The 27,676-nt window shown below is 42.1% G+C and overlaps 3 protein-coding genes across 7 annotated transcripts in view; all 3 read left to right on the plus strand.

The window, feature by feature from the left end:
* LOC102699253 (phosphatidylinositol 4,5-bisphosphate 5-phosphatase A) overlaps positions 1–7,907 on the plus strand; it is a 36,704-nt gene extending 28,797 nt beyond the window's left edge. The window contains exons 10-14 of one of the 2 annotated variants that reach the window (XM_015366318.2): positions 633–843; positions 1,310–1,447; positions 2,836–2,919; positions 3,392–3,496; positions 4,250–7,907. In XM_015366318.2, the coding sequence (XP_015221804.2) occupies positions 633–843; positions 1,310–1,447; positions 2,836–2,919; positions 3,392–3,496; positions 4,250–4,705 (994 nt within the window). In that variant the 3' untranslated portion in view covers positions 4,706–7,907. The remainder of the gene's footprint in view (positions 1–632; positions 844–1,309; positions 1,448–2,835; positions 2,920–3,391; positions 3,497–4,249) is intronic. The other variant, XM_015366319.2, reaches the window with a different exon arrangement.
* Positions 7,908–9,100: 1,193 nt separating this feature from the next.
* pheta1 (PH domain containing endocytic trafficking adaptor 1) lies at positions 9,101–18,858 on the plus strand. Of its 3 annotated transcripts, XR_011183003.1 has the most exons (4): positions 9,101–9,495; positions 11,576–11,691; positions 14,004–14,886; positions 15,858–18,858. XR_011183003.1 is itself a non-coding variant. In XM_015366396.2 (3 exons), the coding sequence occupies exon 3, from the start codon at positions 14,023–14,025 to the stop codon at positions 14,830–14,832; it is 810 nt and encodes a 269-aa protein (XP_015221882.1). In that variant the 5' UTR covers positions 9,102–9,495; positions 11,576–11,691; positions 14,004–14,022; the 3' UTR covers positions 14,833–18,858. The 3 variants fall into 3 exon arrangements, 2 of the variants coding, with proteins under 2 accessions (XP_015221882.1, XP_015221883.1); XM_015366396.2 differs by having other exon boundaries at positions 9,102–9,495; positions 14,004–18,858; XM_015366397.2 differs by lacking the exon at positions 9,101–9,495 and adding an exon at positions 9,503–9,902 and having other exon boundaries at positions 14,004–18,858.
* A 2,289-nt stretch (positions 18,859–21,147) lies between these two features.
* sh2b3 (SH2B adaptor protein 3) overlaps positions 21,148–27,676 on the plus strand; it is a 70,286-nt gene continuing 63,757 nt past the window's right edge. Inside the window, exon 1 of one of the 2 annotated variants that reach the window (XM_069182020.1) lies at positions 21,148–22,255. Coding sequence is in view for 1 of the 2 variants with exons in the window: in XM_069182018.1 (XP_069038119.1) it covers positions 22,473–22,601 (129 nt within the window). In the remaining variant the exon portion in view is untranslated. Of the gene's footprint in view, positions 22,256–22,459; positions 22,602–27,676 lie in introns of those variants that run through there. The other variant, XM_069182018.1, reaches the window with a different exon arrangement.

Genomic DNA, 27,676 nt, shown 5'->3' on the forward strand with positions numbered 1-27,676 from the left:
ACATCGTCGATTAAGACGGGATGGAGTGTTACCCCAGAGGGACCATGTAAGCCATTTGGAAGGCTAGTGAGCAAGCGGTCACGTGCGTAGGTGTGAAACAGTGACTGTTCTTAAAATCCTTTAAAATATTCACCGTTCCTTTTAGTTTTTAATTCACCTATTATTGTACGTTTTATGGTACCCTCCAGTTTGGAGCTGTCCATCGTACCAGCACAGGAGGGGTGAAGATCATGCATGTGTGTCTCCTGAAACACTGTTGAGCTCGGCACCACCTTCCTCTTCGTGAGCCTCTCAGTGTCTGCGTATGTATTGGATAAAGGGCTGACGCAGATATCACTTTTAATGCTGCAAATACACACTCCCCCATTCAGCCACTAGGAGGCACTGTTGTTGCATGGCAAACTGGATAACCTTGCTGACACACCTACTGTCCACCCACCCCAACGCCGGGGCTAGTTTTGCAGCATAGTTTTTGGAAGACCCCCATTGCAATCTGCCAGTCCCTCTGGCCCACATTAGACATTTCTAGTCTCTTATTATATTATTTTTTTCAGCAGAAACGGGACTTGAGAGGCCAGTCATGGATAAAGCTAGTAAAACAACTAAGGCTGTTGCTGTTGCTGTTGCTGTAGCATGAAGAAGCGGAAGCCGGCCTGGACTGATCGCATCCTCTGGAAGACCAAGCTGCCCAGCTCCTCCAGCCCTTCCCTGAGCAAGGCCAGGAAGCGCAGCTCCGCCGCCGGCCTGCCCAGCGGGTTGAGGGTCACCCAGCACTGCTACCGCAGTCACATGGAGTACCTGGTCAGCGATCACAAGCCCGTCTCGGCCATCTTCACCCTGCAGGTCCGTATCGCAGCGTCCGCAGTTGCCAGTCCCGAGCTTGCAACTCTTATTGCATGCTGATCGTTTTTTTAAATGTGTCAATTAGAGCCGCTAACCAAAGTCGTGCTTCAGCCAAAAGCCCTTAACAGACTCAGTGTAACGTGTGTTCTCCTCGGTCTTTTAAAGCCTCTTTTTGTGAATTCTGTTAGTTGTTCCAGTGTGGCCACCACCTGTGATGCACACACACACTTAGTGAAACACCTCAACACATCTGCTCTGGTGAGGTTAGGGTTCACCTTCTATCTGGGGACTCGTAACAATACATTAAACATTGTTGTCAAATAGTTTAGGAATTTAACTGTGTTTGAGGTTCTTTGTAATACATTTAATGTATTGTACTTATTAAATATGTTATAGCCATATGTAAGATTAATAAAATATTACCCTCTCCAACACTTCTTCTCTCTGTGTGGCTCTGTCTTTCCAGTTCCCCTATAAAGTGGACCTGCCCATGATCACTCTCATTGTAGACGATGAGTGGAACAATCTTTCAGATGCCACTGCCAAATTCAAGATGGCAGCCAACTACCCTCGGAGTTCCTGGGACTGGATTGGCCTGTACAAGGTAATTACTGGCAGACACTCCGGTATGGCTGAGCTACTTGTATTTTCTGAATAATCCACTTTAACATGAATTAAACAGACTTCTCTTGTTTAAGAGACAATGACATAATTTTGTCACAGACTTATTTTGGCTCTGTGATGAGAACCTTTGCTTAATCTGAATAACACATTCGGAAGCCTGCTGTCATCTGGTTTAAAACATCTCTTTGACATCTAGATAATCCCTGTGAGGGAGCAAATTTATCAGGTTTCATGGATATGAGCTGTATAGCTGTGTGTCATCAGTGAAGCAGAGGAATGTTAATATTGTGTCCGTGGATGATGTCACCAAGACGGAGCAGGTAAAGAGTGAAAAGTACAGGCCCAAGACCAGAACCCAGAGGCACTCCACGTCTTAACTTCTAACGTAAAGGAAAGGTCAATTAAAATCTATTTGTGAAATACAATTTAAACCAAGCCAGTATGCCAGACCTATAGTTGTTTGTGGTGGACGCCAACCCCTACACCACCGAATGTAGCTCGTTGTCAGCGTGTCACAATAACACCTGGGCGTTTGAGTGGCTTGTCCTTAAGGCTTGCAGATGGAAACCCCTCTGGGCTTCAAGATGTACCCTTGCGGTCCCATTTCGGAGAAGACTGTGCAGTTCCCCATAGAGATTTTCATTCCTCTTGCTCTTCAGATAAACTGTCAGCGAGATATTGAGTCAATCTCAAAGCAAGGCCAGAACAGCAGGATTCCTCTCAGCTACTACACATCTCTCAATTGCTACAACACACAAACGGACCATACTTACAAAATCAGATTTTATACATCATACAGAGACACCGTGGGGCAGTTAACTCGGTTTAACCTTTATGCCCAGTTTTCCAACTTCACCAGCTGTATCTCATGTACACTCAAACAGGTGGCATTCAAACCTCTTTAATCATTAGAGCTTTTCTACCAAAATCATATGATCTGTAGTGCAAGTATAGTACAGAGGACAACAAAATGTTATTTACATCTTTAACAAGAGCTGTCAGTGATATAACCAGGACAGAAATTCGAAAACTGAAAATTTTCATAAATGTCACATAAATGTCATTTATTTTAGTTTCCATTGCCATACTTTTTTTCTTTTAATTGCCCTTTTTATATATATTTTGACTGTTTTCTGTTTATTGTACTCTTTTACTTTGACTGGATGCTGTTCTTTTTTAATCATTTTATCAGAAGCTTGCTTTCTACTTACAGTTTTCATTAATGGATTTAGTATACCATGTGAGCCCCTGCTTTCCAGCCTTTGATTTGCTCACTCTTGGTTTGAATCTGTCCTGAGCTACAAGCAGAATGTTTTGGAAATATGTAAACTATTTACATGTCATGTATATATTCCTGTATGTTCCTAGGTGGGGTTCAAGCACCATAAGGACTATGTGGGTTACGTCTGGGCAAAGCAAGAGGAGTCGGACTACGTGAAACAGGAGTACCAGGTACCACAATTACACACCTGAACCTACAGCACACACCAGCGCCATGTGAGAAGGGACACATTCACATCAAATAGACAGCGTTACATCACACACACAGACCAGGCGCCAACACCATACGAACACAAGATACGAATGTCCAAAGCCTAGAGACAGACAATTTTCAGGTTTACCCATTTCAAGAAGTAATGTTTTTCCAGAGGAACGTCACATTCACAACTCTCTCTGTATCATTAAGTCCTTAGTACCACAACATTTGTTTTATTAATAGTAGTCATATTCCGAATACCCTCATGAGAAAGAGCAGATTAGTAGATTAATGAACCACACCAAAAAAGGATCAGTTCACATTCTGCATGTTATACTGCACATCAGCTTGTGTGGCTATCATTAGCACAAACCACCATCATCCTGGTCCCATCCAAGTTAAATAATGACGTACTGTAGTAATGAGGTATTTTCTTTCCCTCCACAGGTGACATTTGGGGAAGAGTCTTTGCCTAAGGGCACAGGAGAGTACATCTTGGGTTACTATAGTAACAACATGAGCTCCATTGTGGGAGTAACAGAGCCCTTCCAGGTCATGACCTTTTGTGTGTGGTTTCACTTTCCTGTAGCAACCTTGTAGAGGGCACAGGTCCTCTAATACACCAGATAAAATTTCCTTCTTTATTCCTGAAGAATTCCTACTTAAATAAAATGAAAGATAAAATGTACGCAGCATTTATAGTTAGATCTTACATCCTTAAATCTTTTTTTATAGATCTAGAATAGATAATACAGTATTTCATCCATAACAGTATTGTACATAAATCTAGAATTAGCTTAAATATGCGTGTACATATCTTCCTAATGTTGTGTACCAGCAGGGAAGCAGGTGGATTATTTCTTCATCCTTTTAAAGTCACAAAAGGGCTGCAGTCTTTTTCCTGGACTGTATTTAGAAAAAAAAAACATTTCATGAGCTACATGAATATGTTCTGAAAAAAAAAAAAGCCTTTGGAACAACAACTTTCCAAACATTTGTTGTCTTTGAAGTCCACATGTTAAATTATTACTGAGCAATATCAATATCGATACAAGGAATCTCATCGATTTAAAGAACAAACCGATTACTCTGCAGCCTTGTTCCTTTAGAATTTAGAAAAGACTGCAAAAGCAGTGTTTTTTCTTACGCTGGAACCTTGGGTCTTTACATAAAGGTGTTTCGCAAGTTCGCGGTTCCCCGCGTGAATTCAGGCCTGTCCAGCACTGCCTGTCTCTGTGGCGCTCGTGCTTCTCTGACGGTGTCGAAGCAGCGTGAGCGTGCAGCAGTGTCTCTCTCCCCCCGCAGATCTCCCTGCCCAGCTCCACCCCCAGCTCCAGCCCCTCCGACAGCTCGGACTTCAGCTCGGAGGACGACAGCACCGTGGTGCTCCTGCGGCCCAAGTCCCGCAGCCCCAGCCCCGGCAAGGCCAAGCAGAGGGGCCGCCGGAGCCGCAGCCGCAGCCCGGCGCTGCCCCGGCTGCAGGGCCTCAACCTGCGCCCTCACTCCCGGGAGACGGGCGCCCGCAGCCCCTCGCCCCGCACCGGCGCTAAGAGGGAGCGCCTCGTCTGCGAGTCCGACGAGTCCCCCGACACCTGCTGCCCCCTCCCGCAGGACCCCGACGGCAGCCCCAGCACTCCCAGCATCGAAGTCAACGCCCCAGAGGACCTGCCCAGCCCCGGCTCCGCCAGGGAACGCGGGCCCTCTGAGGGTCCTGCCTCTGGGTGGAAGGCTTCAGGCGAGCGCCAGGATCCGGCGTTGTGACAGGCCCCACGTCCTGGGATAAGGAGCGGGGTCCAGGCCCCGTGGAGTCTGGCTTGGCACTTTGACATGCTCCGAGCGGTCTGCTCCGCTTCCTTCAGTGACGAATTCCTGACACCACATGAGTCAGGAGAAAAGTAGGCCTCCTGCTTCTGTGACTGTCCTCAACAATTCTCTACCATCTGAACACATTCCTTCTGCTTCCTCCTGTCTGTGTCTCTATCCCTCCTCTTACCTCACTGTCTCGACCATCCTTTTTTTCACCTCCTGGCTCCCTGTTCCTGGAATACAAGAAAAATGCCAGGTTTTTTACACGTGTCTGTTCATACAAATTTGGTGAGTTTCTGTCAGTATTGCAAAATATGTGAATGTTTCCAGAAAAGTTTGGTTTTAGTTTTACTAGTCTCATACACTGGTGATATGATGACATTTTTTTCTGTCATTGAACATTTGCACAAGACGTCAATCAGAAATGTCTGACTGCATGAGATCTTGAAATAAGGCTAGTAATAATGCTACCTTAATGCAGTTTTTTCTGAGAATTGTGTTTTCTTTTGCCACTATGTTTATTGGCATTTAGAATTTCATGACAATCAAGTAATCAAATCCAAGTTGTATGTGACTCTTTTATATAGTGGTTATTCCCACAGTAAGTGCATCTCAGAGGCAAATAAAGCTGACATCGGTGCCTCTATGAAAATGGAGCCCTACCCTCTTCTCTCACTCGCACTGAAATAGAAAGGCACCAGTTTCAATAGCTGTAGGTTGAGTAACAAGTGTAACTCCTAGTGAACCTTCCAGCACGGTGTACCGCGGCAGGTGTTGTTCACATGTAGTAGATGTTGTGTAAAGCTGTGCTATAAGAACATAAAAACAAGTGAAAGCCATTTGGCCCATCTAGCCTGTTTGATAGTCAGTAGGTAATTGATTCAGGTACTGTACCTTATTCAGTCGTTTCTCTTGTTGCGCTACTGAACCTTTCATTAAAAATAACAATCAAGCCATATAAAAAATGATCCAGCGGAGCAGTGAACTTATCAATAACTGGAACCTAATTAGTCTCTGCAAATCAATGCTCCTTCTGTCGGGTGGGCAGCTCAGTGTCAATATAATGATTTTGGCAGAGAAGGACACAGCTCATTGAATGGTGAATTGAACTCTAATTCTTTACTATGGAGTTGTGTAAAAACACAATTTTGTTCCTGAGATCATTATTACCTGCACTTCAGAACTTATGCATACATTTTTCTGGTAATATCATTGTGTTTATAATAAAGAATAACCTAGACTTCACCTCAAAACAGAAAAAATATTAAAAACCAACAGCAAAGAACGTAATGGTCATAATTTGACAGTGATGAAGGTGAAGATTTCAGTCCCATCATTACTAGTAGTGCTCTGTTTTAAATGGGGGCACAGCAGAATCCTAAAAAATGGTTTAAAGGAGAAGAAAAGCTTCCCATTTTAAAAGACTTTAAACTTACTTTGCTTGCACTGCTGGGCACATTTGTGTCACATGCAGAACATGAACATTTTTAAAGTTAAGTTCCCTTTGCTTGATCATTCTTGACTAAGAACAGGCCTATTATTTTCCAGCCAATTTAAATAACACATTTCCTTATTAAGGGCAGCTTGGTGGCACAGTGATTAGCATTGCTGCCTCGCAGCACTGTGGCCCTTGGCTCAATTGCTGGGTTACTGTGTGGAGTTTGTGTGTTCTCCTTGCGTCATCATGGGTCTTTTGCCCTGTGCTCTGGTTTGCTCCCGCAATCCAAAGACATGCTGTAGGTTAATTGGCTTCTGGGAAGACGGGCCCTGTGGTGTTGGTGTCTGTCTGCCCTGCAATGGACTGGAGTCCTGTCCAGGGTGTATCATGCCTTGTGTCTCTTTCTTGCTGGGAAAGTGGGTAGAACATTGATGGGTGGATGGACTTCCTTATTAAACTTATTAAACAGCACGGGGAGACTAGCAATCTGTTCCTGAAGACTCAGTCATTGAGCCAGATCCTTCCTTTAAACTAGCTACCCTAGTTACCAGCCACAGCCAGACTGAGAGGGCTGCCCTTACTGAAGCAGACCTCTGGCACGAATCGGGTCCATGCTGTCTCATAGTATGTTCTGGAGTCCAGCTTGCAATCTCCAAACTGTAGCCAAACCTACAGTATATGCCATGCAAAAGACTTGGAAGGTTTTTGCACTCTGAAGCCCCTTAACCTTAATTAACTTTGAACTTGAAACACCTGGGTGTTTATTCACATATTCCTCTTGCCCCATCACTGTGAAGGATAGAAATGTCTGAGGGAGTTTTGAATAGCTGAAGCCATGGAGATGTTCCTTTGCAGTGCAGGTTGCTGCAGCTAGCAGAGTACCAGTAAATCATGGCTGGGCAGAGTTGTCTGGGACACCTTTACTGTAGCTCCCAGGGTTTTGCTGTGAAAGTGTGGTATCCATTTGTCCTTCGCTGCTTGTGTTTCAGCATTAAAGCATGGAAACATATCTTGGGGGATACGTTTTTGTTCTGTCCTCAGGCTCCTTCTTTGGTGTAAGAATAAAAACTGTTGCCTGTACATTGTTGTATATATGTTTGTACTATATGTTCTTCTGGGTGGTCATATTTTCACAGCTATTACAATTTTCACAGCTCTTATTACACATAATGGATTTTTAAATGACCATGATCTTTCTTCTTTCTTGTTGTGCTTATTTATTTATTCGAATACCTAGATAATGGGCTGAAACTGTGTTCGTCTGTGTACAATCCTGAATCAAAATCTGTACTAGTGAATTGTTAAAAATTATATTTATTGTATCATTTTGAAATCATTTCAATTCTGTGCAAGACAGAGAAAGTACTCCGTGAGATATCTTTGGAATTGCATACCTCAGTGGTGACAGAGTTGTGAAATTTGTGTGATCATTTTGATTTTCACAGGGCAGTGGGACTTATGCAGTAGCAGTGCAGCACGAGTGTGAGTTTGAAGTTGTCTTTCTCTGTGAAGTCCAGGCTGTTCTCTTACACTAGCAAACCTGGATCATGTGATTGTTGCCAGAGCAACGAGAGGCAGTATGCTCGATGCACCCACTCCCTCCACCCATAATGCAGTGCTGTGATGCCCCTGCTGTGGAAACAGGGGAGCTCTCCAGTCACCCTGCTGTTGTGCCACCTCTGTCACTCCAAATAAAGCTAAAAAAAATCCTTTTCAAAATGTGACTGTTTCTCATAATGTTTTTTTACCCTAATTAATAATTCCTTAATAATTGCTTACACTTATATAGCGCTTTTCTGGACAGTCCACTCAAAGCGCTTTATAGGTAATGGGGACTCCCCTCCACCACCACCAGTGTGCAGCCCCACCTGGATGACGCGACGGCAGCCTAATGTTTTTGTTGTTTGTTTGTGTTGCGACGGAGAAGTCTGTGAGGTGCAAAACAGTGGCTAAGAGGCAATTCACTAAACAGGAAAAATATTTGTTTGATTGAAAAGGTTGTCAGACGTGTTTCTGCAATGGCATCTCAAATGCTTTCTCCTGTAGGCCAGGACTGCTAAATGCTTTCATGAACTGCAGTGACTGTTCTCCTGTATCATCGAGTTAATCTAATTATACCTCATATCAGTGTAAACGGGGGCTAAAGTTTCACATTCTGTGTCCCATTAGAGACCATGTTTATAAAGCCTTCTGGAGTGTGTGGATACTTTCTGGTCATTTTAATAAGAAGAAGCAGAGGATGACAAGGCAGCATGTTAGACCTACAACCCTGATTTTGGAAAGCCTCAATCTAGTAAATCTCGAGTTTCTAAACATTGAAAACAAGTAAGCAAGGTTTTTTTCTTTTTTCCAAGGAATAGGTGGGTGGCATGCTGGTGCAGTGGTCAGCACTGCTGTCTTGCAGAGCTGGTGTCCTGGGTTCACTTCTGGACCTGGGGTGCTGTGTGTGCAGTTTGTACGTTCTCCCCTTGTTCCATGTTCATGTGGCCCTGTACTGGAAGAAGCAGTTAGAAAATGGATAGAACTGCGGTCCTTGAGGGAAGGAATTCAGATTCTTTTAGCCCAAGTGATCTCTTCAATTAATTATTTTAATTATAGTCTAAAATCGTTCCAGGACTTTAGAAGTAGACCAGGTTTGATGGTATTCTATAAAACCGCCTGGACAGGGGCTCTTCAAGACCATGAAACTGAGACTTCCTGTATTACCTTGCAATCCTGAAATGAAAGATGAATGCATATATATGTATAAACATACTAGCAATTTGAATTATGAACATTGTATTTTGTTCAGGCTTGTGTCAGCAGTGCTTCTGCCATTGAAATAACTACAAAGAGCGGAGTCTACGAGTGCTCCGCAAACACTAAGGCTGCAGGAGAACTGCGCTCTTCCTTCTTGCTTATTCTGGCAGGCAGGAAGAAACAGAAATGCGGTCGGCACAACCGCGTTGCGCTGCGTCTTAAACAGGGTCTGAAGGACTTCCATTGCAAAGTCTGCCTCTGGCATTTCCCCGACTTCATCCTGGTCGAAACTCCAGTCATGTGACGCGCATCAGCGCCAGAGACAGGAAAAAGGGGGACGTGTCATCAGTTCAGTTCAGTGCCCGAGTAAAACTGCTCCGTAAGATCGTCTGTGCCCGGGTGGGGTGGGTTAACGAGGCGAAAAACAACCCGTTGGCGTGCATGGCACGGAGTGAGGCGCTGTGATGAAATCCCAAGCCCCGACACATGTCTCCCTCCGTCCTTGACGGGCCCCCCCGCCCGCAGCGCCGACAGCGAGCCGGAGGAGCCGCCTGCTTCGGCGGACCGAGTAAGTTTACTGCCCCGTTCTAAACATGAAGGCTTTTTTTTTTAATAAAATGCATGGTTATCTATTGTAAAAAAAAAAATAGTCTGTTGCACTCTACCAAGTAATCCGCTGTCTGTGTTTTTTAGGAATCACTGCGTTTGACTTTTTTTTTTTGTTCCTGAAAATGAAAACAGAAACAAAACTGCGCATGTGTTGATCATCGGGGTATTTATAAAATGTACCCAGCGCTGGACACGCGAGATCTTTTGTTTTCGTAGGAATCGAGAAGAACAAATACAACTTGTTTTTTGTTGCTGTGATTCGGTTTAAAATGTCTAATGTGTTACATGGGAGCAACGTTAAGGAAGACGTTTTAATTTCGTGTTACTTAGTGGAGCTATTTTTTGTGGTCACAATGGAAAAATCCTGTAAGTATTCTTGCACCTACATGCACTATACGTGTAACACTGGAATGATGTTAATACAAGAATTTCTTTCTTGCACTGAGTTATTAAGTTTTAAGTAATGTTCTCACGCTAGGAGAAGTGTGTGTATCACACATTTCACACATCTCACACCTCAGAAAGCAAGATCTGAAAAAGTAACCAAGTGTGTCATTCTTTCATATCTTAAAGGACGTGTGTTGAATCCGTGGAAAGCGAAACTTTATCTGTAGCCGAGATAAATAAACGCAAATGTGTCGAGAGACGCACGTTATGTGTGTCTTGGGTTCACAGGTCGAGAAATGGCTTAATTAAGCTCAAACCAGCAGCTGAGCCACGAATGGATGTGTGTCAGACAGCGCTTAATGTTGTAACGCCCTGAAGGCTAAGTATGATTAAACTGGTTAAATAGTAAATAAACGAGTGATCAGAGATAATGAAATAATTATAGGTAGATAGTCCGCGGAACACTGTATAACCACAGATTTTCAAACGAGCAGAATCTTGTCAGTTACCTGAAAGATCAGACGGAAGTCATCCCATTGTACTAATGTCGCTAGCAAGAACACATAGTGCACAAAAAAAATGAAAACGTCAGTGTACAGTCACTTTATAATAAGGCGCTGCGTGTGGCCGGGACGGGTCCACCGTCCGGCAATGTCTGGATTCTGCAAGAGGGAAGCGGCACACAGTTCTTCCACAAGAAAGCCCATCCACTCAACTCAACCGTGCTTGGATTGTGGAGGTGGAAAATGCTGTCTCAGGTGATCCTGAATATCCTATAAATGTTCCAATGGCCTCGGATGTGACTCCTGAATCTTTTTTTAGTCACATCTCTCCCCAAACGCTTGTGGGACTGAGGGAGTTTAGAACAAACCACCATACCATGTGGCTGAAGCCAATGTCCTGGCTTCCTTCGAGAAAGGTCGGGATGTGATCCCTTGCATCAGTAACCTACTAACTACCGATTGTCCAGATGACCAGAACAACATCCTCTCATTGTTAACATTTCTTATGTTCTTATGACCTGGTAACTGTTTTCAGTTGCGTCTAAGTAATGAACACTCCCAAACCAACTTGAACTATAACGGTTTGGATAAAAAATGAAATACTCTTATTTGGTTCTGCAGAAAATAAACAGTAGCTTACCGGAACGTTTATTTCTCCTCCTTCCATGTGGAGTTTGCCTGTAACTCCTGTGTTGCCATGGGTTTTGCCCTGGTTCCTAGAGACCTGCTTTGACCTGCAAAATCTATGTTTTATTGCTGTGAGAAGAGAGGAGGTTTGGGTTTCCTGATGTACTGTAGCACTCATCAGATCAAGACCCTCTGTGAATCTCCTTCTGGGAGTGTGTGTGTACAGGGTGATCTCATGCAGCCAGAGAGAAGGGAGGAACTGTGGAAAACGTTTCCATGGAGGAAGTGAGAGTGGCATCTGTCAAGGTGATGAACTTCTAGTCAGGGTCTGTATGTTTCGATAAACATGTAAGCATTTTTGTGCTGTAAGCTCTGGTGTGTGAGAACAAAGTGATTGCAGGAGCTGCGTGGCGTCATGTTGCTGCCCTTTGCCTGTTTTGTTCAGCGGAAAAAGGAGCTGTTCTTCCCCCACCATTTTGTTCCTCCGGTGTGTCAGAGCCCGCTGTGTGCTCCCTCTTTCAGCACGGAGCAGAGGAGAATGAGCAGTCCCGCCTCCTCTGGTCTGGGGCGCTGTGAGTGTCCTTAGGCCTCTTGGCTGCTCCGTAGTGTCCGTGTGCTTCAGGAAATGGAAAAGAAACGTGAGTAGACCTGCTTTTATTTCATATGGCCATGGTGCTTCATGGGTATAATAATGAGGTCTGTCCACTACACCTGTGAAAATGATCTAAATGATCTTACTTTAAAGTTTGTGGTGTGGTTATACCCTCTGGAGAGCAGGAGTGACAGAAAATGAATCATAACAATATGAAAAAGGAGGGTTTAGAGACTGTAAGAGCATATACTGTGCTGTGCGGCTCAAAGCAGGTAAGAGGCTTTTCCCATAAGAATTATTGGAATAGAGTCAGGTTAGGGACCTTAATTTAGACTGAGTGTGTGTTCACTTGTGGCTAAACAAATTTATTATAGAGGATTCTGTTATAAGTCCAGGTTATGTTTCTAAATAATGCAGTGAAATGATTTAGGGGAATAAATATCCATAAGGAATAATGTAATCAATTAGAGATACATCCCCATCATACAGTTCGGATGCCTGTGTGTGCTTTTAATGTATCTATAACTCCTAAAAAAATAAAATAGAAATAGATAAATAGCATCAGCAACTCCTGAGTCATGGTCTCGTCGAAATCAACAATGTTAATCACTGCTTCGGGATAGATTTTTTTAATGCATTGTTCATGCATTTAAAGTTAGTGATCACACCTTGGATCAGAGATGTGTTGCGAGATAAGAACTCAAATTTAGTATTGGGGCATAACGATTCAAATCTAAGTCTTGTGGAACAGCTTTGTCTACATGAAGAACAATGTGAAATGTTAGATTTTAGTGTTCACTATCATTTTTAATTTCCAGAGCAAAATAATCCACAAACCACCTAAACTGCTGGCTTTTGATGTGTTGAAAAACTATTTAAGTGCAGAGATTTTTTTCAGTCGAGTTCCTTAATTTATAAATGTCAATGTGAAACAAGGTATAGCACTGTGATTTATAATGGGGACTGCTTGTACTATGACACTTCACGACTACAGTACTTAAATTTACCCCAAAAAAGGAACTTACAAATTAGTTTCACTGTTTGTCTGATATCTAAATTATTGTTACACTTGGAAATTGTTCAATTGAAAAAGTTTCTTCACTTTAAGTGAGGTTCAATGGTCAGAGATTTGTAGAAATGTTTCTTTCTCTTTTATAATTAATAATATTAACAACGCAAATTATACATTTTTATACAATACTCTCCCCAGTGTAGGAAGTGCCTTTCAGAATTAGGAACATTTATGTTCCTTTGTTTTGGAAATGTAGAAGTATTCAGTTTTCCTTCTATATATCCCCCAATTTCCACAGTCTAGTTGGCCCAGATCAGGTGAGACTGGTTTTGAATATGTAACAGCCATTAACAATGTCCCCTTTTTCAGTTTTCTTTGTGCACAGGCAATAAAGTTGTTTAGTTCTTTGCTCACATTGTCATTACTGTGACATGAACAATAAGAAATGAGTGAAAGACCCTTCCTGTTAGATCTGTACTTAATAGACCTGGAGACCTATTGACAAATCAAACCTTAACTAGTAGCTAATTATGATATTATAATAATTATAATTAATTATTATATCAGCCGTTGTGTACAAAAAACACAATTAACGAAGCTTCAGAAATCATTGGAACAAATGATCATAAGAAAAACAAGACTTTTTGTAGCAGTTAGACTGACATTTTATTGAACAGTCACTCAAGTGCATCAAAGACAGTTTTGAACGATCACTTAATCAGAGTGACACTAAATATATAATCGGTATCCAATTTATTATTCTGCTTATTTTATTTTTTTACTGGAAAAGAACATGCATAGTGGTAAGTTTCTTTTGAAGATACAGTAAGTTTATTTTACCCCCAGATATGTTTGAAGACTTGGAAGCGGTGTTTTTTCTGAGTTTATCTCTTTAGCTGTGTCAGTCCTTTGACATTGTCTGAAACTGACCTGACTTTCACTGAGAGCTCAAAGTGTCAGTAAGTGTTGGACAGATGGGCAATGAGCTTAAAAGGCAGAGCGCAGCAGAAGAGTTGGAACAGCACCAAGACTTGTCCTGAATGTGGAAAGTAATCCAGTCTATTTCTTAAAGCCGGACCACAGCCCCAGGAGTGGCATGCATGTGCTTTATTTTTGCATTGGCTAATCTTTTGTTCTAAAGTCACTTTATTTCTATTGTTCTGCTTGTTTTCCCCTGGAGGAGTGCAAATTGGTATATGGTTCCTACACTTGGAACTTGTGTGTATTAGCAAAGTAGCTCTGACATAAACGAACTGTTTTACCCTTCGTGGCTGCACCTTCTGAAAATACTGCGATAAATATTCTGAGAGAAAATCTCCTTTCACGTATTTTCTTATTGTCTGCAGAGCTGTAGGCAGTGTAGCCATGAAGCTGAACGAGCGCAGCGTGGTGCACTACGCCACCTGTGACTCCCCTCCGGACAAGACGGGGTTCCTGTTCAAGAAGGGGGAGCGCAACACGGCCTACATCCGGCGCTGGTTTGTCCTGAAGGGCAACATGCTCTTCTACTTCGAGGACAGGGACAGCAAGGAGCCTATCGGGGTGATCATCTTGGAGGGCTGCACGGTGGAGCTGTGCGAGTCCTCGGAGGAGTACGCCTTCGCCGTCAAGTTCGACTGTGCCAAGTCCCGCGTCTACAAGATGGCAGCCGAGAGCCAGGCGGCCATGGAGTCCTGGGTGAAGGCGCTGTCGCGGGCCAGCTTCGACTACATGAGGCTGGTGGTCCGGGAGCTGGAGAAGCAGCTGGAGGAGATGCGGTCTCTGCACCGGCCCCAGAAGAGACCGGCGGCGCGCGGCAAGCCCGCGGCGGCGGCGGCGGCCGGTGTCGCCACGCTGGGCCCCGCGGGCGGGCTGCAGGCCACCTACAGCTGCTCCCAGCAGGAAGAGGTGCTCCTCCTGCCCAGCGCCCACGCCAAGGAGAACGGCGTCTCCTGGAACAGGCCGGCCGAGGCGCCGAACGGGTACCCGGCGTGCGCCGTCCAGGGATCTCGGATCCCGCCGCCGTACGAGAACGTGAGCGAGGATGGCGCTCGGCCCCCCCCGGTCCCTCCCCGCAGGAAGACCGCCTCGCTGGAGAGCCCCGTGTCCCCGGGCACGGTCTGCTTCTCGAAGCTGCACGACTGGTACGGCAAGGAGATCGCGGACCTCAGGACCGAATGGCAGCAGAGCCAGTGAGGTCTGGCTACGCTCCCGCCCCCAGCTCGTTTTTTTTTTTAAGGAAGAAATAAAGTAAGTGAGACCGACACGTAGAAGGGTGAGCAATTGTTTTTCCCCTCACGTGTTTTTTTTTTATGTTTACAGAGAAAAGTTAAGATCTGCGTGCTGTATTTATAGAGATGGAAAGAAGGTGTAATATCACATGAAAATGTCTCAGTCCGTTTTGCACAGAAGTATTTTTAGAAGCCTTGTATTATTTTTTTTTAGAATGAAACCTGTCATTACTGTGGACACTATTAGTAAGCTAGCACAGTAGTGAATTTTCCATTGCGTTTTTTTTTACTTAACACTGTTTTAAAGATTCTCTGGTTTTAAACTTCAGCAATAAAGAAGCATCCGAGAAAAAGATCCTATACAGTATTCTACATCTGCGGTACTGGAAATAATTATGGAAACACTTAAGACATACTAGCGGGAACCACACAGCTGGTGATTACAAACAATGCACCATTATTGTGAATTGATATTTGGTATGGGAGCCCTCTCCTTTGTGCAGAGTATGACATCTTATCATCTTGCCTAGTGTGTTTATGTGTGACTGTAGACTGTTGTTTCAAATATCATACAACACTTTTCACAATTAATTTGTCTGCTGGTGGGTTGAGTAAATGGCACTTAAATGGGTTGATTAAATGCCATCCAGATAACCGCAGCCTAAATAATGTTCACATCTGAACTTTTTCAACAAGGCATTTTTGCACGTGCTGCTGTGGGCACTTTGTGCTTTGTGCCTGTTTTTATTCAGCGTGTTGGCTTTGTGCTAGGGGTCATCTGGAAGATCAGTGCTAGCAGATGAATTCCCACCTGAATGAGAGTCAAGTTTCCACTAATCCTCATTTTATGTGAGTCTTCAGAAAGGCAAGAACAAAGTCACGTCTAAGGTCTTTACCACACATAAAAGCATGTCAAAATGGACCAGAGTTTGCATGAGCAGCTTAGTGGTTCATCCAACATCCATCTTCTAACAGCTTCTTCCAATTCAGGGCCATGGGGGAGCCAGAGACTGTCCAGGCACGCAAAGGGCGCAAGGCGGGGTACGCCCTGGACAGGACCCCAGTCCATCCCAGGGCCAACAGACACAGACACATACTCACACTCGCACCAGGGCTAATTTTCCAGAAGCCAGTTAACCCACCAGCATGTCTTTGGACTGCGGGAGGAAACTGCATTCGCTAATCATTTTCTTGTAACCTTCTCCTGATCTGTGCATCTCTAATACTTTATCCCTAACTTGTTTAAAAAACGTCTTGGTCTTCATGGTCCATTTGTACAATCACTTTGTGTTCTGTTGCCTAAAATTCAATATTAAACTATCTCTCCTAACTGAGGTACATTACAGAAACAGAAGCATTTACTCTGGAGCAAAGTTAAACCGACGTATTATTAATTACATGTTGAAAAGAAGGAAGGAGAAACATTTCATCTGTGAGCGCTTCTGCAGGTGTGTCACTATGTTACACATTTATTAACACCCTTTGTAAAAATCTTGTTGGTTTCAGGACTGTCAAACAATCAATATGCATTTTTTGCTGAATGTGTTGATACCATTAGGCCTTTAAAGCACTCAAGTTCAAAATGTGCCTTTTCACTCTAACAGAGCCATGCATTGTTTACCTATTTGTTGTACGACACTGGCTGAAGTAGCAAAACATTTGAGTCAGCAGAAAGACTGGCTGAATGACAGTTCACTTGTAATGCTGAACTGTAACTCAGCAGTAATAAATAACCTCTGTGCTTAAAAGGTCTACAATACGTCTATATGTGTGGTTTACAATGAAGGGAATTTTATATTTTCCTAAGCATGTCTGTTTTTAACCGTTTTAAAACAGTATTTGATACTGGTGAACCTGAGCTCAGAGTATCAGTAAGATCAGTAATTGGTGAAGAACTGCCTTTATTAAATGTAGTTCCACAATAATGGTTAAATCCTCTCATTCACTCCTCAATGGTGTTAATGTTTCTGTGCCCTTAAGGTGTGGTTAAAAGGTGCTTATTCAAATCCAAGTTTTTTTTTTCTTTGTTTTAAATGCTGTATTATTTTGATGTTTCTCTTTTCCTGCTTCATTATACACAAGTGGGGATGTATTGAAATGCCTTTAAACAAGCTGTTTTATAGAGTGTTCTTAGAATAGAGGATACATGCTCTTGGTACGTGAGAATACAATAGTTATTGAAATGTGCAGCGCACAAACATATTAGCCATATTTGTCTTTCCAAAGTCAATTTAAGGGAGGCTGAGGTGTGTTCACCTAATTTTACAGGTGAACTTTCAGTTACCTAATTGATCTGAGGATTTGATTAATTGGGTAAAATGATATTTTATAAAGACTCTAAATTTGCTTGAGGTACGAAATTTAAATTGGCAGCAACATTGATAAGAGCATATTAGTGTATGGAAAATACTCAAATCAACATTGCTTTCATTTTGGTAAAAAGTAGACGACCTTGCTGCCCCCAAAGATTGAAGGTTGGTATCCCTGGTTTAAGTCTTTTAGGGCTTATCATCTCTTTATTTAAATGCCACTGTGTATTTGGTTTCCTGATCAGCCATGAAGGCACTGTTACAAGAGCTGGTTTGTCTGTCATTCAGCCAAATGCCGAATAACATCCATTCCAGCAGCTGCAGTGCTTGGCTACAGAGTGCGGGTGGAAAGAGTATAGGCCGCATATATTGAAAATGTGACCAGGGGGGATTCAGGGAGCTGGTGAAATGCAGAGCTCTAATCGAGAGCTGCGTTGGTCCTTTGTCCAGTGCTTGGCTCTACTGTTGGTGCCGTGAAGTTCATAGTATAAACAAACAGTGTGTGTTTCTGTGTAAGTGTTCTTGTACACTAGACCTCTTGCTTGTACAAGCTTTGTCATGGTAATTGTCTTTTTTAAGTGCAACCTAAAGAATAATATGGACCAATTAACTTAAAAGGCCCTTTCCAGTGGAGTTAATTGAAAACAAAGTATTCTTGGTACCATCATTCAGCGGTAGGATGGGTGAATATTGTTTACTCATGCAACTTCATTTTTATGTTCTTTGGTTAGAAGCATCATGGTACTTAGTGTATACATTTAGTACTCATGTTGAAATAAAATCGAATCCATCTGGGAAATGTCTGTGTTTTCAGAAACAAAACTTGTAAAGTTCCCAATGCATACTAGAATAAGTTCAGCATCAAGAACGATGTAAGGGTCTAGTTTCACCAGTAGATTAAACTGCACAAAGTGATTATAGAAATGTGGCATGTTATGGTGCGTGTTGGGTGTATGTGCAATTTCAGCAGTCTGAAGAAAGGATCCTCTCTGTAACTACAGGGTAATCAAATCAGGGCAATAGCCAAAAATCCATAGGATAAGAATAATACAGGACACACTATTGTGAAATAATTTTTAATTTTATGTAAAGTACTTAGTCCTCTTTATCCCAAGTGGGACATAAATCTACAACGAGTGTTTCTTAGCCTTGGCAGCTTGTTGTGCCACTGCTCCGGGGAGATTCATCTTGGCTGGCTCCTCTACCACAGTTCTGCATGTAATCTGTCATTAAACGGCATTTCTAATTTGCCTCTTTCAATAGGAACAATCACAATCTGTGCGATTCACTTTATTTGCGGTTTTCTCCAATCCAACAGCCCCAGTACTTTCCTGGGACTGGATCGGTCAGCAGGAGTATAAACTACACAAGTTTATTTAGAGGTGTATATATAGAGTATTAAAATGTTCCGTAGTGCAGGACTGCCGCAGGATTGATTTTCGCAGGGATCGTGGCGAGATTGAAGAAGGCACTGTGGCAGATTCCGATGCTGAAGACCTTGGGAACAACAGTGGAGTGAGCTGCTCTCAGAACCATTTTCTTTGAAAACCCTTTGATTGTAAACCACTGTAAGCAAACAACCGGAGATAAATAAACATCCCTCCTTTAAGCTGAGTTTGCCCAGTCTCTGTATTTAGGTAGCTCCCCTCCCTGGGTCCTAAATAAATGGCTGATGTAGTGTCTGGATTGGTTGTGAAGCTTTTTTCATCTTCTTCACACCTTATACCTCTGTGTCTGTGTAAGGTGAGTCATGAACTATTATTTCACATGATTAACTAGCTGGTGTCCTTCTCATTTTAGGATAATGGCATCTATTATTATTTGTCTTTTTCACAGTTGTTTTATGATGGTAACTTGAGCCTCCACTCGAAGCCAACTGTTTATTTACCAATTCGACATGTGGTATCGCAGGTTTTAATCTTACATTGTCTATTTTGAGTTCAGCTCTACATGATTCATCTTCCATTTTCCTGATTTTCTCTGATAGTAGTTGATTGCACTTTTTTTCCACACCTTATCAAGAGCTGCTTCGGTTTATTTTATTTTATGAATGATGCATGTTGGTGGCTTTGTGATTCTCCTGGTGTTTAGTAACAGGCTTCATCAAAGTGTTCACTAGTTGCAGCAGCTGTTATCTTTATATTAGCTGTTACCAGATTACTTTTTTGTTGTTGTTGAGATCAACAGCTGTGATCCAGTTATTTTAACTCTAACTTTAAGATTAACTATCATCCATTCTTCTAAAGAAAGTACTAAGTTATTACCTGTCGGGTTCTGTCCTTTGTTAGAAAGGTACTTATTTTCGGGATCAAAATACTGTGAACTTTATTGCCCTTCCTCCTGTGCACTAATACATATACCCAGGGATGCCAGAAGGACTTGACACGCGTGTTTGGAGTTGACATGTTGATAACACATCACTAAACAAGTATCGAATGTCAGATTTTAGATCAATTTATCTGCGGGATAGCTTCAAGACATATTTGAAGAAAACATTTTAAATGTATTTAGTTCTGATTTTAAGATCTATTTTTGTTTTAGGTGACCCCTCTATATCATTCCTTGTTTGTTAGGATGTGCTATAATGAGATCTGTTCCCTTGAGTGTCACACTGCAGCAGTGTGCAATACTGATTGCAGAAAATCCAGAATTTCATGGCGGTGGGTGTATGATGGGACAATTTAATGATTCAGTGCAATCTTGGTCATTTTAGCCCAGGGGTCTGAGTAGATCCAACTGGTTGGACACTTCTTCATTTGTAATTCATATAAGATCTTCAAAGTACAAGCAAGGGTTAAATAAAATTAGTAATGTAACACTAATTTGCAATTGGAGACACAGCAGGAACTATTGCTGGTGCTTATTTGTCTAGACATTCCTCTTGAATTTCCGCACGTTTTATGGAATTTCCGTAAATTTAGAGAAAGCTCTGGCATATTTTCATTTTGTAGCTTAATAATGGCCAAGAAGTAATTTGAAAAGGCTTTCATGCAAGATTGCTTCGATATATTATTATCAGAATCACAGTACGTTAGGGCATTGAATTTGTGTGTTATCCCAAGGACAGGGCACAAGGAGACCACACTTCAAACTAGGAGCCTTTTGGTATCACACATGCTCTATTATAGCCTGTGTAGGAGTTCTAGTTTTTATAACAGTGGACTTTCAAAAATAGCTATTCTATTTCATTACCTAAATGCCCTTTTCTTTAACTTTCCTATTAATTTAAAACAAGGTGCCTGCCCAGTAGTGTCCTTCTGCTTTCCAGTGTTTTAACTTGGGCTGTTTTGCCCTGAAAATGTAATGAACTGAACAAATGTATTGTGTATTTTGAGTTCTGAATTAGAATAGCCTGAAGTTGCACTGGATATCTAGAACAGATATAACTGGGGGGAATAACTAATAATAATAACTAATAACTAATAATAACAGCATTAAAGCAATGTTAATAATAACTTATTATATACACTAAAGAACTGTTGTGATTGTGCATCCTGTACGACATAATAGTAGCAGACAAACTATGGAAAATGTTCAGGGGCTGAACAGCTGACAGTGAAGGATCACAAAGGCTGGGAGCCGTGATATGCAGTAGCACAGATAGACCTACAGGTGGCAGTTTTATATGTGGACAAAAAAAAAGTGGTCAAGTCGCCAGTGCGGTGACAGAGGGCACTGTAGCACAGGAAATGACATCATCGTACGAGCTATCCATATGTCCTGCGGATTTAATGTCAGCAGAAACAAAGGCTTTCATATTTAAAAAAAAAACCGAATCTACTTAAGACGTGACGGCGGTCATAGATCAGTACCCTTATAAATAACCTTAAAAGTGTGAATTTAAATGTACGAATGCTCTTCCTCATTCGACGCGGTTTTTACAAGAATATATTGCTGTTCCTCAAATGCAGCTTATTTTAAGCTCATGCGCTGGGCTGCAAGTGTAGCGCATATTCGTTATTTTGCACGATGCGTTATAATTTAGCTTAAATTCGCTGCAAAGAAATAACTACCTGCGGCTTCGAGTTCGGCACCGAAAACAATACGTCACGCACAGCCCTGTCCCAGTTTATCCTTTTCCTACGCTGTGGAAGCGCTGCTCCCAGCCTCGTCCTCTCCCTGTGTGTGGCTCAGCGCTCCTACACCCCGGTGCACACTCACATGGCCTGCATGCCTGGAGAGAGACTCGGGTATTGCATTGCATGAAGAAATACCGGCCTCACCGACATCCCCAGGGGCTCGACAGCACTGAAGTACTGGCTCGGAAAGAGCTGTGTCCTTCACCGCGGAAATCGGGATGTGATCATAAAAATGTTTGGAAATATTCTTAAAACCATCCACAAAACACCCTTGGCTTTTTAAATTCTGCAAGGGCGTAACTCGTGACTTCAACGTTAACGACTAATTTCCAGCTGGGGGCAATCGCTTGCACTGTCAAGACGCCCTGGATGAATTATGTTGCATGATATATTTTGTCCCACGATCAATATGTGACTTTATTACAGCTAAAAGGGAGCCTAACTTTAATATTAATGCACAAATGCCGCTAGCTACTCTACGGCCAGTTTTCAGTTCCAGAACCTTGCAGATAGGGGTCACTTTCGGGCATTTTTAATGCTCCGTTTTCTAGTACGTCATAAAAAAAGGTCTTAAGGCTTACTCTTTCTAGTAATTTAAGGTATTTCTCATTTACATAATAAACCGTCGAAGTGCAGATCTGCTGCTCTGCGTGTTTCGGTTACTGAATCGGAAACTATCGTCTTCAGAGAACAGGAGGCGAAAGGTTACATTATCTCCGAAGTTTCAATACAAGTATGTCTCCGTTGCAATATGACTAATTAAAGGAAAAACCGAAGTGATAACAGATAGAGAGAAAAAAATGATAACGCAAGGCACTTCTGTTCGTTGTTTTCTAAGAAACGTGTTCAATTGGCTTCAGCCGCGGCACATTTTCTGACAGCGGAAATGATGAGAGTTGAGTATTTTTCCGCGCCTTGATTTCCTTCCTGAAACTTTGCAAAGGTTTGTACGACTTCAAATCAACATGAGAGAGAAACTAACAGGCATCTCCTCTTGCAGGTAAAGTTCATTTTTTATTCTTTTTTTAAAAAAACCCTCGCTTTATTTCCAAAAGCAGGGCGCCTCCTTCCTTTCGCGTCTGCCTGACTGGCGACCCCGAATTTCCCCTTCGGGTAGAAACACGCGTGGGTCGGGTTTTTTTTTTTTAGTAGGTGGGGGGTATTTAAAAAGTTGAGGCAATATGTTTGCGGCTCCGGTGGAGACTCCTGTGTCAGCGATGGGCACAACATGGACCTGTTGTAATTTATCGTCACATTCTCTTCTCGCAAAACTCACTGAAAAGAGCAGATTGGGGAGAAAAAGGAGGTGCAGAATTCACCCCGAAACCTCTCTGAACCCCTCTAAGGTACGTTTAAATACGTACCTTAATTACTGACATAATTTAACACTAATATCTTGTCTTGCATACGCAAACGCAGCGTGTGCGGTCTCGCTAAATATATGATAACGAGCTCTTGGGGTGAAATAAACATTATTATTCTTAAATATGATTAATATTTAATACAAATAATTTATTGATGTCTGTATGTGTGCGCAGGTTTTGTCTGCCCCGCTAGCTCTTCTCCACGCACGGTGTTTGTAATTATATTAATTGGGTAATTAGGTTTTAAAACGATTAGCGGTGCGCCGGACCCGAAGTTTTGATCTCGGTATTAACGATGTTAGTCTTCCCCGGGACCAACTGGTTTGAGGATAATTAGTGAATTATGTAATTATTTCGGTGTCAGCGGTGTAAATTGTCTGTTTATTTGAAATAGAAGAGCCATTACGTAACACTATCCTGCTTCACGGCTCTTCAGTTTATAGAAATAGATTAAAACGGCTCACAATTGGCGACACCTCTTGGATACCTTCATACAGAGTGTTCATTAAGCTAGTTTGTCTTTTTTATTAATAGAAAATGAAAGTTGGCTGCAGTGCTACATTTTGTGTCTACAGAAATAGTCGCTTCTTACTGCCGGGGGCAAAGTCTTAAATGATATGACTTTGAGCAGCGGTTGTGTTTTGCCGTCTTCTCGAGCTATTTCATCGCTTTTTTTGAAGGTTTCTCTTTTTTATTATTGCGCGTAGACATTAAATGTTAGATGTTGGTGGACTTATTGAAGCTTGCGTTTTGCTCGCCTCCGGCACATCCATTAATAGTTACAGTAGGAGTTACGCAGTAGTGCGTCTTTTCAAAATTAGACTCCCTTAATGATCATTTGACAGTCCGAGTTTTCGACCGACACACTACAGTATATTTTAGTGCACAAAGTGTTTTTTTTTTTATCTGCTTACTTCCCGGGAATGAACCGATACTCCCTGCACCGCCGTGAGGAAGTGTCGCAGGACATAAAACTTGAGACAGCGAGCTTTGCTGTTTGATACCAAATAAAATACCACCTTGCAACCTTTCTCCCTTTTTGTTCGGCTCCAAAGCAAGCTCCGCGTCGCTGTTTACATCGGGGGAAAAAAACGTGTTCCAGAAAACCCAGTTATCCAGCAGCGCTTGGGGTTATATAAGCCCGAAAAGTTGACAGCCAGGCGTCATTCACAGTGCTGCTTTTGAAAGTAAAACGTGGTCCCCCCCCCAATACATTCTTGATTAGCCTAATGTAAAGTTTACCTTTCAGGCCAGACAAAGTGTGGCTTATGTTACCAAAATAGTTTTCATAACCATATCGTTCGTTTTGTGGAGTTATCTAACGTCCTCTGGGTTAGGGGGGCTTGCATCAGATTCTAATGTAAACTGAAAAACGGTAAACCCTAAAAAGGAACTGCAGTTTTCTATACATTTTTTTTAAACCATTTGGCTGAAGGTACGGCTGTTTTTCTTTTAGACATCACTGTGCATAAACAATAATCATGCTCATTGTTTCTTCAGTTATTTAATTATTCAGTTTCTTGCTCAGTAATGCTGATTCATCAATAACTCCAAATTGCAGATGAAACTGGGTATTTATAGTTACTGTATGTACAACTGTAAAATGACTGCAGAATGACAAAGAAAGCTACTACTGGTATTAAATCATGTAAAAGGACTCAAGGTTGTGAGAAACCTCTCCATGATCTGTGTTGTTTTATTTTATATGTGGGAAAATTGCTGAGCTGTTAACTGAGAATGTGTGGGTCTCATGCTCCTGAGAGCAGTCATTGATGTTGCTGTGTTCAGAGATCCCGACGTGTTTTTCATGTCTGAGAGGCGCGTCCCCAGCCTTCTGTGAGGTTTTTCGGGGGTGAGGCTGCAGACTGCAACATGAATCGCATTCCTCAGGTTTCGAACTCGCGGTGTTTTATCGTTGCACTCGAATCGATCTCGATGTCTGCGCGGTAGGGTCGACCACATCAGCATTTAACCACATCGTTTGAAGGTTTTCTTCATACACCTGCCACTCGTTGTGTAAAGAGGAGCCTGATCGTCATTCCTGAATATATTGCCTGTTCCCACTTCTTTTCTGCTGATACTCTCTGGATCTGTCTGTGGAAAGCCTTGAGACGGAGCCAAACGGCAGCAGTCTGAGCACTCTGTTTAAAGCTGACGTGTGCTGGGGCAGCTTCACGACTGGTAGAAGCCTTAAATGTTCGAGATCTTGTTCTGTTTCTTCACAAAGAAAGTGAAGCACAAGAAAAAGTCTTGAAGTAGGAGTCCCAAACATTGAGAAGAAGGCCCTTTGTTATGCTAACAAAATAACCTGATGTCACCCAGATGGCCTGTAAGTCATCTGCAGAGCGGTTGACAGTACGGGCCTCGTGAAATGTCTCCTCTGCGTCTTTTATGTTGTGGTGCTGCTGGCGTGCAGTAACGTGTGCGCTTAGTACTGAGCTCGGAGAGCACTGCCCGGGCAGTTGAGGATGTGGGTGAAACAGTTGCTGTAAGACTGAAACTGGATTGAGGCGGCAGTTCGGCTTTGTCACAGTTTGGAAGCAAACCAGACGTGTGAATTTCCTGGAATCCTGCTATTTCGAATGTCACCCTTTCAGCCTGAAGGGCGAAGCATTCATTCTGAGACCAGAAGATTTTTTTTTCTTCCTCCATATATTGCTGATTTGCAGATAAAATTATTTTCCAGTCAGGCTTGTGAAATATACAGTTTGCACACTGAAGCTGATGCTCCTATGTTGACACAGATTGTAACACACTTTTAGAACAAAGGTGCTATATAATGATGGAGATCATGAGCTGGACTGGTGTCCTTTTGAAGGGAGCGTCATGCCTTTTGCACTCCATGACTCTGTATTGGGATAGGCAGTTTTTGAAAATGCATGGATTATTTTTTTAGTTATAAAAAAGATCCAACTAGTTCTAGCTTGCATATTGTTCATGGGCACAGGCCAATGCAAAGTGGCTTTAGAAATGTGAGGAGTGTATAATTCCCCAGTATCATTTGGTTTATTTCATTCTTAAAATGCTGAATGCCGCTGGGTGGCAGCCAGTGGACAGAAAGATATTCCATTTCCAGACTAGAAAGAAAGTAGAGAAATATCATCCTGAAACCTTACTCAGTTGAGGGTTAGATGGTTTACACTGTATAAATTAGGCGGCCATTGAAATATTTGTTTTGTGTGTGCTTATGGACCAACAGCACAGCTGGCAAGCCATGTGTTAGACAAGCCTGTGTGTGGTGTGGAGGTGCCTAATCTTCCATCAGAGGCCACAGAAGTGCTTTAGGCTCTTGAGGTGGGATAATACCCCTGTGTTTCAGGGAGGAGTTTCATTCCATGTGCTCCCTGTTCCTCTCATGTGGTAGGAGGTGAAATACAAGCGTGGTTGAGCACCTTTGTGTAGAGGTGCAGCTGTGTGGTTTATGTTTTGCCGTTTTCTGTTCATGCCTCAGTGTTGCTTATTTCATTTATGTCTGAGGGAGGAGAAGGGGGGGGTAGGTTGTGAGTGGAAAACAAGTCAGCGTGACTTCCTCGTCTTCTACCTTTCAAATCCTGCTTTACAGTCTTGTGCAGAGAGTTGCACACAGACGCTAGCCTGAGTGACCTTGTGGAAGAGCTGTTTCTCTCCCGCCTCTTTGAGACTCCTAACTCTATGGTCTATGCCGACTTCATATTTGGGAAGGCAGTTTGTCTTGAAGTGCAGGGTTTATATCTCTTTCATTTCTGAGATTGTTTCCCCTTTCCTTCTCAGCTGTTGGATGTGCTTAATGTGTCGTCTTTTTCATGAAACCCAATTCAAAAAATGTGGAGTCAGAAAGCCTTGTATTTCTGCAAAAATATTGGTACAGGAGCTTAGCTAGATGATGGTTAATGTCTGTTTTAGTAATGCAGGATCTAAAATGAAAAGAAATAGGAAATCTCATTAAACAGTGTAATGAAATATGTAATATGTAACTCTCATAGAAATTGCACAGTAACAGTAACATTTTTACACATCTGAAGCACCTGACTTGCCCCAGACCAGGCCTTCTAGTGTTTTTCACAGTAGTAAGTTACAGTTAATTCTTTTGGTTTGTTTGGGCATTATATATTAAAACTGACTTGTATTCATAGCTTTTTATACAGCTGGGAATTGTATTGAAGCAGTCTGAGTGATGTGGCTTAATCTTGCTGCTAAGCTCCAAGAAAAAACAGAACTTTAAAGAAATTTTAGTTAACATCTTGGTTAGTTTTCGAAATGTAACATTTCTGTGTCATGACATTTGCTCTTACAGATTTTCCAGAAATAAAATAATGTGTAATCTTGAGATATATCCTCAAAGAAGCTGGTGTTTAAAGATCGGGTCAGATATTTCCTGTTTTGTACAGTCTTTGTTTATTCCTCTGAGTATCAGGAAAGACTTGAGCTTATCGCTCCTCATATGTTACATGTTATTGAAGTTTGTTTTAATTTTGGTGTGTCTGATTTTCTTTTGTAACAGTATTTTTCCTCCACTGAAAAGTTTATTTACCTCCTGCTTCTCTGTAGCAGCACTTTTTTTTAATTCTAAGTTTATGTTGGCACCATTTAGTTATTTTACAGTTAAAATAAACTACTCAGTTGTATGAGATGTTCCTTATCATGACCCGACATGACATGACCCAGATTCAAGAGTCAAGAGCCTGTTTTTGTGCTACAGCATTCATATGTCAATTTGAGTGTATCAAATTAAGATCTTAGTCTGCACAATTATCAAAGCCAGTGTGCTAATGTTTAAAAATGTCTTTTGTATCTTAAAATGAAGCATTTGAGAAGTCTGACTTAATACTTCAAAAGACGGGGCCATGTAATGGTTTTTTTTTAATACTATTACTCCACTAGTTGTCACATTGCAGATACTGTGTCTTTTGTGCGAATAAATGAAGTTATAAACTGTACTGGAGGTGAATCTGTTCCCTAAAAACCCATTTATAAGAAAAATCAAACTCTCGTATTTGGTTACTTTACCAACGGTGTCAGTGAAAATAAACAGGGAGAATTTTCGGTAGCGCTTGCTCTTTTCTGTGTTTCTGTGTGCT

The sequence above is a fragment of the Lepisosteus oculatus genome, chromosome 22 (assembly GCF_040954835.1).
Source record: "Lepisosteus oculatus isolate fLepOcu1 chromosome 22, fLepOcu1.hap2, whole genome shotgun sequence".
Classification (NCBI taxonomy): Eukaryota; Metazoa; Chordata; class Actinopteri; order Semionotiformes; family Lepisosteidae; genus Lepisosteus; species Lepisosteus oculatus.